The sequence below is a fragment of the Lithobates pipiens genome, unplaced genomic scaffold, assembly GCF_037356315.1.
Source record: "Lithobates pipiens isolate NorthernLeopardFrog02 unplaced genomic scaffold, aLitPip1_a1.2 Scaffold_13, whole genome shotgun sequence".
Taxonomy (NCBI): domain Eukaryota; kingdom Metazoa; phylum Chordata; class Amphibia; order Anura; family Ranidae; genus Lithobates; species Lithobates pipiens.
In genome coordinates this window covers 348,308,497-348,324,196 of record NW_027507718.1, presented here as the reverse complement: position 1 = coordinate 348,324,196, position 15,700 = coordinate 348,308,497, and the positions used below count along the sequence as shown (strand labels likewise).

The 15,700-nt window shown below is 45.8% G+C and overlaps 1 protein-coding gene across 1 annotated transcript in view; it reads left to right on the top strand.

Annotated features, from left to right (window-relative positions):
- The first annotated feature begins 4,655 nt into the window (after window positions 1–4,655).
- Window positions 4,656–15,700, top strand: part of CTSO (cathepsin O) — a 41,888-nt gene continuing 30,843 nt past the window's right edge. Inside the window, exon 1 of the mRNA XM_077477102.1 lies at window positions 4,656–4,940. Coding sequence (XP_077333228.1) covers window positions 4,731–4,940 — 210 coding nt within the window. The 5' untranslated portion in view covers window positions 4,656–4,730. The remainder of the gene's footprint in view (window positions 4,941–15,700) is intronic.

Sequence of the window (15,700 nt, the reverse complement as noted above, 5' to 3'; positions counted from 1 at the left end):
TGCGGGAATATTACAAACCTTTTTTTTTTTGCACCAAGTTGTCACTAAATGATATATTGCTCACACATGCTATGGGCATATGTGAAATGACACCCCAAAATACATTCTGCTGCTTCTCCCGAGTACGGGGATACCACATGTGTGGGACTTGTTGGGAGTCTAGTCGCGCACGGCACCCCGAAAACCAATCACCACCTTCAGGATTTCTAAGGGTGCAAATTTTTGATTTAACTCCTCACTACCTATCACAGTTTCGAAGGCCATAAAATGCCAAAATAGCACAAAACCCCCCCAAATGACCCCATTTTGGAAAGTAGACACCCCAAGCTATTTACTGAGAGGCATGTTGAGTCCATGGAATATTTTATATTTTGCCAAAAGTTGCGGGAATATTACAAACTTTTTTTTTTTTGCACAAAGTTGTCACTAAATGATATATTGCTCACACATGCTATGGGCAGAAGTCAAATTACACCCCAAAATAAATTCTGCTGCTTCTCCCGAGTACGGGGATACCACATGTGGGGGACTTTTTGGGAGCCTAGCCACGTACGGGACCCCGAAAACCAAGCACTGCCTTCCGGATTTGAATATAAAATGCTATAAAAAACAAACTAACCACCCGTAACACTTATACGGTGATCAGTGGTGAAAGGGTTAACTAGGGGCAATCAGGGGGTTCAAATTTTTATTAGGTAGTATATGGGGGTCCCTGGCGCTATATAAAAACCTGACGGGGAACCTAAATAACTAACTGGCTAACCAGCGTCACCAGTGACACTTATACTGTGATCGCTGGTGAAAGGGGGTGAAAGGGTTAACTAGCAGCAATCAGGGGGTTAAAACCATTATTGGGTAGTATATCGGGGTACCTAGCGCTATAAAAACCTGGCGGTGAACCTAAAAAAATAACTAGCTACCTAGCGACACTAGCGACACTGATGCAGCGTTCAGAAAAATTATTGCTTAGTGACACTGGCAAAAGGGGGTGAAAGGGTTAACTAGCGGAAATCAGGGGGTTAAAACCATTATTGGGTAGTATATCGGGGTACCTAGCGCTATAAAAACCTGGCGGTGAACCTAAAAAAATAACTAGCTACCTAGCGACTGTAGCGACACTAATGCAGCGATCAGAAAAACGATCGCTTAGTGACACTGGCAAAAGGGGGTGAAAGGGTTAACTAGCGGCAATCAGGGGGTTAAAACCATTATTGGGTAGTATATCGGGGTACCTAGCGATATAAAAACCTGGCGGTGAACCTAAAAAAATAACTAGCTACCTAGCGACACATGCAGCGATCAGAAAAATGATCGCTTAGTGACACTGGCAAAAGGGGGTGAAAGGGTTAACTAGCGGCAATCAGGGGGTTAAAAACATTATTGGGTAGTATATCGGGGTACCTAGCGCTATAAAAACCTGGCGGTGAACCTAAAAAAATAACTAGCTACCTAGCGACACTAGCGACACTAATGCAGCGATCAGAAAAACGATCGCTTAGTGACACTGGCAAAAGGGGGTGAAAGGGTTAACTCTAGGGGCAATCAGGGGGTTAAATCTTTATTGGGGGGTGATAGGGGGCTACCCTGGACCTAACACTAACTGTCCTGACAGTTTTTACTGTCACAACTGACACTGAATGCATTGATCAGTAAAGAAATGATCAATGCAATCAGTGACACTGTGACTGGGGGGGGAGGGGGGGCGGGGGGGGGGATCGGGGGGCGATCGGGGGGGGGATCGGGGGGGGGTTTGTGTGCCTGTGTGTACCTACATGTCAGTGTAGTGTTGGTGCACACTTACTTTTACTCTTCTCCTCGTAGTCCGGTCAAAAAGACCGCCCCGAGGAGAATGACATCACTTCCTCCTTCCTGTGTAAACAATACACAGGGGAGGAAGCTTCTCATTGGCCAGGAGCGATCCAGAGGGAGTGGCCGAAAACCAACGGCCATCCCCTCATCACGGAGCGCTCCTGGACCGAATCGGACCGCCGTAAACAGCGGGAGGGGGTCCGATCGGACCCCCCACCCGCTGGAAGGCAATCACGTAGATGTACGTGATTGTGCCTGCCTGTGCCATTGTGCTGACGTACAATGGCAATACGGCGGTCCTCAAGTGGTTAATAAACGGACATCTCAGTGTTTCAGTGACTTTCTGGTGCTGTAATCTCGTAGTCTCACAGGATTCCAGTATCAGGATCCGCTCTCCACAGTTTGATGTGTTTGTGTATCGCCTTAACTCCTCCAAAGGAGAAGCGATCTACAAACCTTCATAAACTGGTATCCAGAGGAGAACGGTCTCCTCTGAGAATGCCGGTGTTCTGCCATATAGTGTCCGGCCATCATATAGCGTCCGGGCCATACTGAGCATGCGCAGTACGGAGCAGACAAAGCTTCGGAAAATTTCCGAAGCTGAACGGCGCCTGCACCGTGAGTGGAGGTGGTAGCCCCACCATCCAAGCGGACATAGGGCAGGGGCGGATCCAGAGTCTAATCTCGGGAGGGGCACTGCTATAAAATATGTTTTTTGGGGGGCAATTTATATGGGAAATGGCTGGTATTGGCGCTTCAATCATTACGGCACCATGGTTGTTATGGTGTCAGGATGATTGAAGCGCATTATTTCTATTAATACATTGTAATATAAAATTAAATGGTTCAACTCACCATATTGCAGAATCAGTGGGAGCCCTGAGGATGTCACTTGCCATGTCGCCTGCCACCAAATGTGGATTGTCACTTGTCACCAAATGCGGATTGTTACTTGCCACGTCACCTGCCACACATTGCGGATTGTCACTTGCCACGTAGCCTGCCACACATTGCAGATTGCCACTTGCCACGTCACCTGCCACACATTGCGGATTGTGACTTGCCACGTCACCTGCCACACATTGCGGATTGTCACTTGCCACGTCGCCTGCTACCAGATGTGGATTGCCACGTAGCCTGCCACACATTGCGGATTGCCACTTGCCACGTCACCTGCCACACATTGCGGATTGTCACTTGCCACGTTGCCTGCCACACATTGCGGATTGCCACTTGCCACGTCACCTGCCACACATTGGGGATTGTCACTTGCCACGTCACCTGCCACACATTGCGGATTGTCACTTGCCACGTTGCCTGCCACACATTGCGGATTGCCACTTGCCACGTCACCTGCCACACATTGCGGATTGTCACTTGCCACGTTGCCTGCCACACATTGCGGATTGCCACTTGCCACGTCACCTGCCACACATTGCGGATTGTCACTTGCCACGTTGCCTGCCACACATTGCGGATTGCCACTTGCCACGTCACCTGCCACACATTGGGGATTGTCACTTGCCACGTCACCTGCCACACATTGCGGATTGTCACTTGCCACGTTGCCTGCCACACATTGCGGATTGCCACTTGCCACGTCACCTGCCACACATTGCGGATTGTCACTTGCCACGTTGCCTGCCACACATTGCGGATTGCCACTTGCCACGTAGCCTGCCACACATTGCGGATTGTCACTTGCCACGTCACCTGCCACACATTGCGGATTGTCACTTGCCACGTTGCCTGCCACACATTGCGGATTGCCACTTGCCACGTAGCCTGCCACACATTGTGGAATGTCACTTGCCACGTCACCTGCCACACATTGCGGATTGCCACTTGCCACGTAGTCTGCCACACACTGCGGATTGTCACCTACTGGTGGTCTTTTGTTGGGTCCCAGAGTGAAGATAGGCAGCAGAGAGATGATGCAATCTCTCTGCTGCACACAGCTTCCTACACAGTGAGGGTGGAACTGGAGGGATGCAGGGCAGTGAGAGATGATGTCATCTCCCTGCTCCCCTGCCTGCTGGCTTCCTGATTGGCCAGCAGCCCTCCTAAGCCGCCCAGCTGCCCCCCCTCACCCGTCCACTCAGCGCGGGTACCCGTGGAACCGGCCGCGCGGGTACCCGCGGAACCGACCGCGATTGGACCCGCGGAACCGGCCGCGGGTACCCTCGGAACCGGCCGCGATTGGACCCGCGGAACCGGCCCGCGGGTAGCCGCGGAACCGGCCGCGATTGGACCCGCGGAACCGGCCGCGGGTACCCGCGGAACCGGCCGCGATTGGACCCACGGAACCGGCCCGCGGGTACCCGCGGAACCGGCCGCGATTGGACCCGCGGAACCGGCCGTGCTGTCATTAGCTGGCGGTATTCTCGGAGGGGGCAATTGACCCGTTGCCCCCCCCCTGGATCCGCCCCTGACATAGGGTTGTGAATATTAGAGGGCCCCTCACGGGCGAGCTTTGCTTGCCACGCTTCGGGCTCGGCCTCGCTGCGCTCGGCTCTTTTATATTCCTGCTCTATGTCCACTTGGATAGTGGGAATAGAACCTGGACTCAAGGCGCAGGCGCCGTTCATCCTCGGCAATTTTCGGAATCTGTGTTGCTGTGTACTGCGCATGCGCAGTACACAGCGGACACTATCGGATGAGGGACCTTATATCATAGGACACCGGAGAATGAAGCGGTGACATTATTTCAATGTTTCATAAACAGACACCATAATATATATATATATATATATATATATAGACAGGTAAGTTGACATGTCTGTCATTTCCTGGTCTCCAGCAAGATGGCGCTGCTGAGTATGAGACACTGGTCACTGGTCATTAGTTCCTCTGGTGTTTCCAGTCACAGAGCAGAGTGGGGTGTCACTTCCTCATGTATTGGAGAGGGTGACTGGGCAGCTATGCTGGGTATCGTGTGTGTGCTGTGTATTCAGCTGTGCCTCTCTCAGCCTGTGCTCTGCCAGGGAACACAACGTCACCACAACCATACAGGGCAGCCCAGTACACAGCCGTGTGCGAAGAATGACACCTTCACCACCTTCCTGGAGACATTCAGCAGCAAGTACCCCGCCCCTGGGAGTCCTGTGGAGGAACGATACGGAGTGTTCGTGGTATGACCTGTGCTCTCTGTGGGTTATTATAGGGGAGGTGTACGGGACTTCATTGGAGTGAATGGGAGTTCATTTATAATGTACAGAGGCGGAGTGTCCAGCAGGGGGAAGCAGAGTGTCAGCTGGAGAGGAAGCGAAGACTTCCTAGCCTGACGATTAGTGTCTGTTTAACCACTTCACTACCAGACATTTTCACTATAACTAAATGCAACACTGTAACCATATATATATATATATATATATATATATATATATATATATATATATATATATATATATATATATATATATATATATATATATATAAATTTTTTATTATAATAATAATTATATATATCATTATTTTTGTTATAATAATAATAAAAATATATATATAATGTTATTATTATAACAAAATAAATAAATATATATATATATATTATAACATTTTCCTTACATAACAAATAAAAATGTTGACACCGTATAAACACCCCTATAATGACCCAATTTTTGGAAAAGTGATTTCAATTTTTGTCCCATTTTTGGGGGAAAATGAAGACGTATGCTGGTATTGGGGGTGGTTAAAACATGGAACAAGCTTGGTAATAGGGCACTAGATGGCAAGCCAATCATTAACCCTTTCTCTGCCAAAGCTGGTTTTACACTTTCATTTATTTTATTTTTTTGCATACACAAAAATCATTTTAGACTTTAAGATTAGTTAAACCCCCCCACGTTATATATTTTCTGAAAGAAGACATCCTAGAGAATAAAATGCTGGCCGTTCCAATTTTTTTATGTCACAAAGTATTAACACAATGGTTTATGAAATGCAAAGTTTTAGTAAAAAACAAAACAAAAAAAACACATTAACCACTTAAGCCCCGGACCATTTTGCAGCTAAAGAACGAGGCCCCTTTTTGCGATTCGGCACTGTGTCACTTTAACTGAGAATTGCGCGGTTGTGCGACGTGGCTCCCAAACAAAATTGTTGTCCTTTTTTTTTCTCCCACAAATACAGCTTTCTTTTGGTGGTATTTGATCACCCCTGTGTTTTTTATTTTTTGTGCTATAAACAAAAATACAGCGACAATTTTGAAAAAAAAAATGCAATATTTTTTACTTTTTGCTATAATAAATATCCCCCAAAAAATATATATATAAAAAAAAAAACTTTTTTTCCTCAGTTTAGGCCGATACGTATTCTTCTACATATTTTTGGTAAAATCACAATAAGTGTTTATTGATTGGTTTGCGTAAGTTATAGCGTCTACAAAATAGGGGATAGTTTTATGGCATTTTTATTAATCATTTTTTTTCTTACTAGTAATGGCGGCGATCAGTGATTTTTATTGTGACTGCGACATTATGGTGGAGACGTCGGACAATTTTGACACATTTTTGGGATCATTGGCATTAATACAGCTGTAAAAAAAATGTCAAAAATTATGTCACTGGCAGTGAAGGAGTTAACACTAGGGGGCAGTGTAGGGGTTAAGTGTGACCTAATGTGTGTTTTTTTTTAACTAGGGGCCGTGGCTTGGCGTCTGACAGCACTGATCGTCTTTCCTTATAATAGGGAATAGACGATCAGTGACAGGCACAGTAGGAAGCACGAGGAGAGTTTTTTTACACTTACCTCTCCCCATTCTTCAGCTCTGTGACCCGATCGCGGGACACCGGTGGCGATTGGGTCTGCGGGTCCCGCATCCAAGGTCACGGAGCTCAGGACCGGGTCGCGAGTGCATCGCCGGTGGCGTGCGCGTGACCCATGGCTGGGCTCTTAAAGGGCAACATACCTGTACGTGCTTGTGCCCAGCCATGCCATTCTGCCAATGTATACTGGCGTGAGGTGGTCCTTAAGTGGTTAAAGCTAATTTAAGGGCACACAAACACAATATAGTTCCCTATTTTTGATCAAATATAAAAGATGAGGTTGCGCTGAGTAAAAAAGATACCCAACATGTCAAGGCCTAAATTTGTGTGCAGTTGTGCACCTGTGAAGCCACGGGCAAACCTCAATACCTTACATTTCCCATAAGAAATGTTTTAAAAGCCCCTTACGGGTCATCGCTTTAGCGATAAACATGAAAAATGGGCCTAGAATTATTGATCTCACTCTGACAGAGAGTAACCCATGTATCGCATACTTTTTTGTGCGTAGACGCCCGACTGTTTTAAGTGTGCATGTTTGTGTATGAGGGGGCTCAAAATGTTTTGGGGGGGGGGGGGGGGTGAGGTTTTAGGCCCGATTCACACCTATGCATTTTTAGTACTTTTTGCATTTTGCAGATTTGCACTACAGAACGTGTTCCATAGGAACCCATGTTAAATGGACTGTAGTACAAATCTGCAAAAATGCAAAAAGCACTAAAAATGCATAGGTGTGAATCCAGCCTTAGTGCTTTTTGCAGATTTGCACTACAGCCCATTTACCATGGTTTCCTATGGAACACGTTCTGTAGTGCAAATCTGCAAAATGCAAAAAGCACTAAAAATGCATAGGTGTGAATCAGGCCTTAGTGCTTGGGTGAGGCTTTAATTTTTCACCCTTTTTAGTGGAAAAAAAAAAGTTTTCATCAAACAGGGGACAAAAAGTCCCCTATATAACTTTGTTTGGTGACAGGTTTTCTTTAATGAGACATCAGCTGCCTAAAATATCCCTAATGGCTCATCTGCCCTCTAGTGAAGTTAGTGGAGCGCAGATGATGCTCCATTAGCTTCTTCCTTCACTATACTGACTAGGAAAAGTAACACCAGGACTTCAGGTCATTGGCTCTCTGATCTCCCTCCCCTCTACCCAGCAGCACCCGCCATGCCAGTCCTGGATCTGCTGTGAACCATGGTGAGGGTATGCCAGGGGGACACTAGCAGTTACTGGGGTATATGGAAGCAATCCGATGGCTGTGCAAACAGTCAGCTTGTCAGATTTACACACGCTCCTGGCAGGTGTGGCCCTATACCACATGTCGGTGGTGGCAAATGTGGTAGTGTATAGTTCATACACAGAAGAAGGAGATGTGAAGGAATTCATGCACAGGTCACTGTGGGAGGGTTGAGATGACGAGGGACAGTGTGCAGGATAAGGCACATGAAGGGGTTAATATTCTGGTCAGATTGCAGGCAGGATTGGGCTGGGATGGTAATATTTGATAGCATTGATAGGACACAAGTCCTCTCTATGGAGACATCAGGTGTCTGATTTAATCTCTATGTCACCCCTGCCCTCCATTGCAGCTAATGAAGCCCAGATTGTGCTTGATTAGCTGCGTCCCTGTCTGCTGTATCATGACTGAGAAGTGACATAATAGACTTCACATCCAGGTCCATAAGTCTCCTGTTATGGCAGGAACGGGAGAGCCCGGAAACCACCATAGACATCGGTGTTGAGGGTGGCAACCTTGGAGCCCTGTAAAAGTGATCGAGAGTCAGCTTTAAAAATCAACACCAAGCTCACAACTGCTGCAGCAGCCATGAGCTTATTTTGCTCCTTGATTATCAGGACTTTTATGAGCACATACCTATTTTGTTTCTAACAATATGCAGCTAAAGAAGATTATTCTAAGTCCAACTGACTGCTGTTTACTGTAAAGATCCAAACCTCTTTGATTCTGGAAACACACAGACACAGAAACACACACTACACAGAGCACTGCAGGGATGAGAGCAATGAATATGACAGTGAAAGGATCCAGTCATTTGTCCACCCCTTCCTCTCCTCCCATCAATTCACTAAAAGCTGTGTATTATGTTGGCAGAATGCAAGGAGTACTGTGAATGGATAAGGGAAGATCCTGCCTTTTAAGCTGCCCCCCCCCCTTCTCTATGCTTGTCCATTCATAGAACATTTTACATTCATATGTAAATGCAGAATACTTAATAAATCGCCCACATAGAGTGATGGTCTTTACCCGACTGGCAATCCCTTAATGTGGCTCAAGGCAAATTTGTGTGTTCAACCCAAAGAAAGGTCACTCAGCACTGATTAGTTTGTCACATTGTATTGTCACTGTTTGAATAATTTTCTGGTTCTGAAGGGCCAGTGATCCAAACTGAAGTGAAGGTAGATTCCTTCCACGTGCTTTTAGGCACTATACTGCCATAGGCATACCTGGATAATGGCACCCATTGTACATGTTCTACCCCTTGTGTCATGTGCTTGTGACACTGGAGGTATTAGTTCTCCTTTATATGCAGACTTCTCTTTATCTATACCATGGGTGTTAAACTTGTGGCCCTCCAGTTGTTTTGCTGAACTACAAGTCCCATCATGCCTCTGCCTTTGGGCATCGTACTTGTAATTTTCAGTCTTGCAATGCCTCATGGGACTTGTAGTTCCACAGCCAAAGCTGTATCCTGGCGTAGGCTGACAATGTCCAGGCCTAGGGCAGAGTCCCCGCTGGCTTGTGCTAGACTGTTATTGTAGCGCCAGTCTTATGGGGTAGACTGGGCTGAGAGGCAAATTAGTCTAGCGCCCCCATAAAGCGGCCACACTGCTTCCAGAATGCAGATGGCCGGCAATCCGCAACTGTGTGGTGGGGAGCGCCGCTTCTAATTTTGACTGTCCTATTATCCTGGACCACAAAACATCCTCACTGTGCTATGTTTTCTGCTGCACCATTGGCATGATTATATCTTCTTATCAGAAATTTGTGCTTAAAGTAGAACTATAGGCAACACATTTCTTTGTTGCTCACTTTTGAGGGAGGGTTATAACCCCTGACAGTTTATTTTTTTACCATCCCTGTCCTATTGCAGAGATTTTCTCTCACTTCCTGCACCATTGCCAAACAGGAAGTGAGAGGAAATCTATGCAAATTAACCACTTCCCGACCAGCGCACGACGATGTACGTCGACAGAATGGCACGGGCAGGCATATTGGCGTACATGTACGTCCAATATTCGATGCGGCCGTGCCATCGGGAGCGCGCCGCCAGCGGCACGCTCCCACGCTGGTCAGGACCCCGTGAGTCCGGTCGCGGGACCCGCGGACTCGATCGCCGCGGGCATCCCCGCGATCGTCTCACGGAGCAGCCGAATGGAGGAAATGCTGTGTAAACAACATTTTTCCATTCTGCCTAGCAACTAGTGACGCTGATCTCTGCTCCATGTGATTGGAGCAGAGATCAGTGTACACTAAATGAAAGCCCAACCCCCCCCACAGTTAGTAACACACCCCTAGGAACACTTAACCCCTACACTGCCACCCACTGGTTAACCCTTTCACTGCCAGTGTCATTTATACAGGAATCACTGCATTTATATAGCAGTGATTACTGTATAAATGACAATGGTCCCAAAAATGTGTCAAAAATGTCTGATGGGTCCCCCACAATGTCACAGTCACAATAAAAATCGCAGATCGCCGCCATTACTAGTAAAAAAAAAAATAATAAAAAATTATTAATAAAAATGCTATAAAACTATCCCTATTTTGTAAACGCTATAACTTTTGCGCAAACCAATCAATAATCGCTTATTGCGATTTTTTTTTAACCAAAAATATGTAGAAGAATACGTATCGGCCTAAACTGAGGGAAAAAAATGTTTTTTTATATATTTTTGGGGGATATTTATTATTACAAAAAGTAAAAAATAATGCGTTTTTTTCAAAATTATCGCTCTATTTTTGTTTATAGCGCAAAAAATAAAAACCGCAGGGGTGATCAAATACCACCAAAAGAAAGCTCTATTTGTGGGAAAAAAAGGACGTCAATTTTGTTTGGGAGCCACGTCGCACGACCGCGCAATTGTCAGTTAAAGCGACGCAGTGCCGAATCGCAAAAAGTGGTCTGGTCTTTGACCAGCAAATTGGTCCGGTCTGAAAGTGGTTAAGGGAATCCATTGCCCCCCCCCCCCCCCCCCCCCAGGCCCTCAGAACTAGTGTCCCCACTCAAAAATTTCAGGGCGGGTCTTAAACAGCAAGGGGTGTGGCCTTGATAGGAAGGGGTGGGTCATATTTAAATTAGGGGGTACACGAGTTTAGTCAGGCCTAGGGCAGCACAAAATCTAAATACACCACTGTCCACAGCAGCTGGAGGGCCACAGGTTGAGCACCCCTGACCTATACAAACAATCCAAGAAGAGAAAGGAGAAACGATTCATGTTTCCTGATCACTCTTCTCAACATCCCTCACACCCTCTTCCAAGTTCTCTTCTCTTTTCTTAGGTTAACCAAAAAATCTACTGAGGTGGACAGAAAATGGACACAACATGAGGAAAGCTTTATGAGGATTTGTGCATTTCGAGGCTTCTTGCCATGTACCAGAGTCATTGTAGTGAATCGAACCCCCCATACCAGTGCAAATTGAAAGTCATTTTCCATAAGGTTTCAAATTATTTGCTCACTAAAAACTGGAAAGCAATTGAAAACGTTGGGGACCTATTGACCTACAATGGTCAAATGTAAGGTCAGCATGTCTCTGAACACTTCTGGAATTCTAAACTTTCCTAAAACATAAAGGGAACCTGCCAGGGTAGAAATCAGAAGGTAGCACTGCTTACATGAGTTGGATGATATAAACTCTGGGCCTCCTATGTTCACCCCTGGGTCGTTATTTGGGGAGTTACTAACCTGCAACAAGCAGGCAGTCATTGAAGTTAAAAGAAAAGTACAGCCAAAGTTCGTTCTGCACTCATGTGACCCATTTTCAGCAGGCATCAGGCTTCGGCCTGCTGTTGGCTGATGTCGCAGAGCCGGTCTAGGCTCAGGCAAGATAATGAAGTCTGGATCCGCCCACATGCCTGGGTCGACACCCGGCTCAGCCTCTTAGCAGGCCGCTAAGAGAGCCTGTGCCAGCCGCTCTCACCCCCTCCACAGCCGGGGGGGGAGGGGTTGGCAGTGCAGTCAGCAGCTCTCTGCCCGGGGTGCCCAGGGAACCAAGCGATCTGCAGTGTTAGATCACTCGGTTCTCAGTATTATAGCTGGCAGGGGACAGATGCAGCATGCAGTGATGCTGTATCCACCTAGGTAAGTATGATTTAGGAAAAAAAAACGAACCCCATCTTTTAAAGTAGAACTAAAGGCAAAATAATTGATCATTTCATTTTTGGTAGCGTAAGGAAGGGTTATGACACTTTTAAAGCGGAGCTCCACCCAAAAGGGAAAGTTCTACTTTAAGGCCTCCTCCCCTGCACCTGTTTGTAAACTGGGGCTTTTGAGGAGGGGGGAGTGGGGTGCCCAGGTTTTTGCTGCGACCTCCTAGGCGATCAGAAGCGGAGGTTCTTACTTTCCTCCGGCAGTCTTCAGGGACACGTGACAGGGCCCAGAAGATTGTGGAACCAATTGCAATGTCAAGCGCCGCTCACGCATGCACAGTATGCACCCGGCTGTGACAGCTTGCAGCTATGGCGTGCCCATAATTAAGATGCTGGGGACAGATGGCACAAGGTGAAAACAACTGGGCTGAGCACAGAGCTGGATCGTGGGACAGGTGAGTTGCTGTTTATTAAAAGTCAGCTGCTACAGTTTTTACAGCTACAGTAGCGGTTGACTTTTAATATTTACACACAAGACTGGAGCTCCTCTTTAAGGTTTATTTTTTGCCATCCATTCCATGGGGGGAGATTTCCCTCCACTTCCTGTCCTATAGCCAAAACTGGAAGTGAAAGAAAATCCCTCTAAAGTGAGGGAATCCTTGGGTGTCCCCATTGGAAAACAGCTCTATTTTTTGGGGATTTTCTTTCCCTTTCCATAATGGTAAACAGGAGAGATAAAGAGGATGCATCTCCCTAAGGGCTCATGCACACGAGTAGAAAAAATACTGCTATTAGGAGGCATCTGGTGGTTTATTTTTATTGTTTTGTTTTTTTGTCTTTTGTTATGCCCATGAACATAGCTGCATGTTATTTAGACTCTATTCACACTTCACGATTTGGAATCGCTGCGATTTTGCCTAAAATTCCAAATCGCATAGCAATTGCTGCACAACCTGTGAAGCCCATTTGGGTACCATTATACTTTAATGACACCTGTAATGGTATGCTATTCTGCTGCCACTGTCACGCGATAGGATCACACCTTTAAAAATCATGTGAAGCTTGTCGCCCGAACAGTAGCAGGTGCTTCTTTGCGGGCGACTAGCGTGCACATGGTAGGCTATTCAAGTGAATGGGCTGGCCCTATGAATCACGGAAAATCACACAAGAATCGATTCTTGAAAGTTGCGTAGCGGGAATGAGTGTTGCTATGTGAACGGGGCATTGGTATGGCCATGCTCATGTAGGCATTTATGTGCAGCGCTCAGGGGCATACAGATAAAATGCCCTAAAGCTGTGTTTGGAGAGGCACGTTCGAGCATATTTCATATGTGTATGCATGTAAATCTATTCCAGTGGCTAGAATACATTAGTATGCTAGTTAGGGATGTACCGATACCAGTTTCTTAAGACCGAGTACCAATACGTTTTCTCTAGTATTCACCGATACCAATTACCGATACCTATTCTTAGCGTGGTGTGACAGTATTTATTTTTTTCATCATACATGCATGAAAACGGCACAGATTTCACTTGCAGAGACACCAGTTTTCAGGTGCAGAGTTTTTGCAGCCTGTTGACATACGTGTGGGCGATTTCAATCCGGTTCAGGTGCGATTTCTAATGTCATTTACTACAATTTGCTACTTTGGAATCGCACAAAATCACACCGGACCGGGCTTTGAAATCACATTGCAAACTGGCCTGCACATATGCAAACCAAGTCTGAGGCTCAGTTCACATTGGTGTACTGTCTGACATTGGATGCGATTTGCACCGCACTGCAGTGCAAATCACATGCGATGTCTGTGCAGTGCAAACTCACTACAGATTATATGGCTGAATTCACATCACTTTCGGAAAAACTTGCACAGGACCCTTTTTTTTTTTGGTCCGCAACAGAATCGGATCACATGGGTGTTCACACCCATGCGATCCGATTCCTGTCTAATGACAGTTCACACTGCGATATGCGAACTGATTTGGGGGTGTCATTAACTTTCTATTGACAGTCCCAGCAGTTCACATAGGGCAGTGTAAACTGCCTGCGAGTCGGGTGCAATGCGGGGACCCGCAGTGGATTTAAAGGGTTCTTGCGTCACACCAATGTGAACCGAGCCTGAAGGTACCAGTTTTAGTATCGGAGCACTTGCATGAGTACAAGTATTTAGTAATTACAGTACTTAGTATCTGCACCGATACCGGTATCAATATCAGTGCAACGCTAATTCTAGTTAATAGAGCACGTTTACACTCACAACCTTGTATGTGCATAAACACACACAAATATGTGAGATTGGAGGCATTTTTCTGGCAGCATAATTTAAGCATACCCATGTGCATGAGGCTTAACAGGGGCACAAGCAGTAGTAAAAACCTGGCAGGTGTTATAATCCCTCTCCACTCTATCCAAAGCTAAAAAAAAAAAAAAAGTTTTGTCTTTTAATTATACTTTAAATTCCTAACCTGCATGCTTGTTTTGGGTTTGCGAACCATTAACCTCCCTGGCGGTACGATTATTTCAGATTTTAGGTGCTGATAGTGGTACAATTATTTTGCATGAAAATTTGGCATTTTATATTGTAGTCCTGTAATTCTTAGGAATAACTCTCTTAAATCTGTCCAAACCAGAGTCCAGCAGACATCCCGGGTATGATAAAGTTTGAAAATGAAATCATAAATTATAATATAATAAATAACTATAAATAATTATACCAAATAATAATATAACAATAATAACAATTATTCAATAATGTAATCAAATCAAAAACACTGAAATTTGCTCAGTTGCAGAATTGTCACTGTCATTACTTTTCAGTATTTGATGACAGATCTCCCCACAAATCGCTATCACTCAATTCTGCGAGTGATTACAATTTATTATCGCTGTTTTCTAGCTGGACCAAAATAATTTTTGATGTAAAGTGACAGTTTGGTTGCTATGGACAATCTCCAGTTTCCAGGCATAAAGAACAGTTTTTATAATATAAAACTGCATGCAGGACACTGGACAGATCACTAGGGACAAAGGGGATGTGAAATATTTACATACAGCAATGTAATCTGTAAGATTACATTATACTGTATGTATACTGTGTGTTTCACTTTTTGAATTTGGCGCCGATCTCCGTCCCCGTGCGTCGCAATGCTCGCAGGGAACAGAGATCGGCTCCGTGATGAATCGAGCGGAGGACGAGCCGCTCGTACAGCGGGGGGACATTGCTGGATCCAGGGGAGAAGGTAAGTAAACCTCCTCCTGCATTCAGCGATGCGGTCCCGAGTCTGGCTCGGGGTTACCGCTTTTGGTATAAAACTTCCACCCCGAGCCAGACTCGGGAATACCTCCAGGGGGGTTAAGTATAATGTGAAGATTGCCCTTCAGAAGCAATGGGGGCGATTTACTAAAACTGGTGCAATCTGAATCTGGTGCAGCTGCGCATGATAGCCAATCAGGTTCTAACTTGTTCAATTAAGCTCTGGCAATAAAACCTGGAAGTTCATTGGTTTCTATGCAGAAGTAGCCTGATTGTGCACTCTCCAGTAGGGATGAGCTTCGAGTTCGAGTCGAACTCATGTTCTACTCGAACATTGCCTGTTCGCCTGTTCAGCGAACAGTGAACAATTTGGGCTGTTCGCAGCAAATTCGAAAAGCCGGAACACCCTATACAAGTCTATGGGAGAAATCTAAAGTGCTCATTTTAAAGGGTAATATGCAGGTTACTGTCCTAAAAAGTGTTTGGGGACCTGGGTCCTGCCCCAGGGGACATGGATCAATGCAAAAAAAAGTTTTAAAAACGGCCGT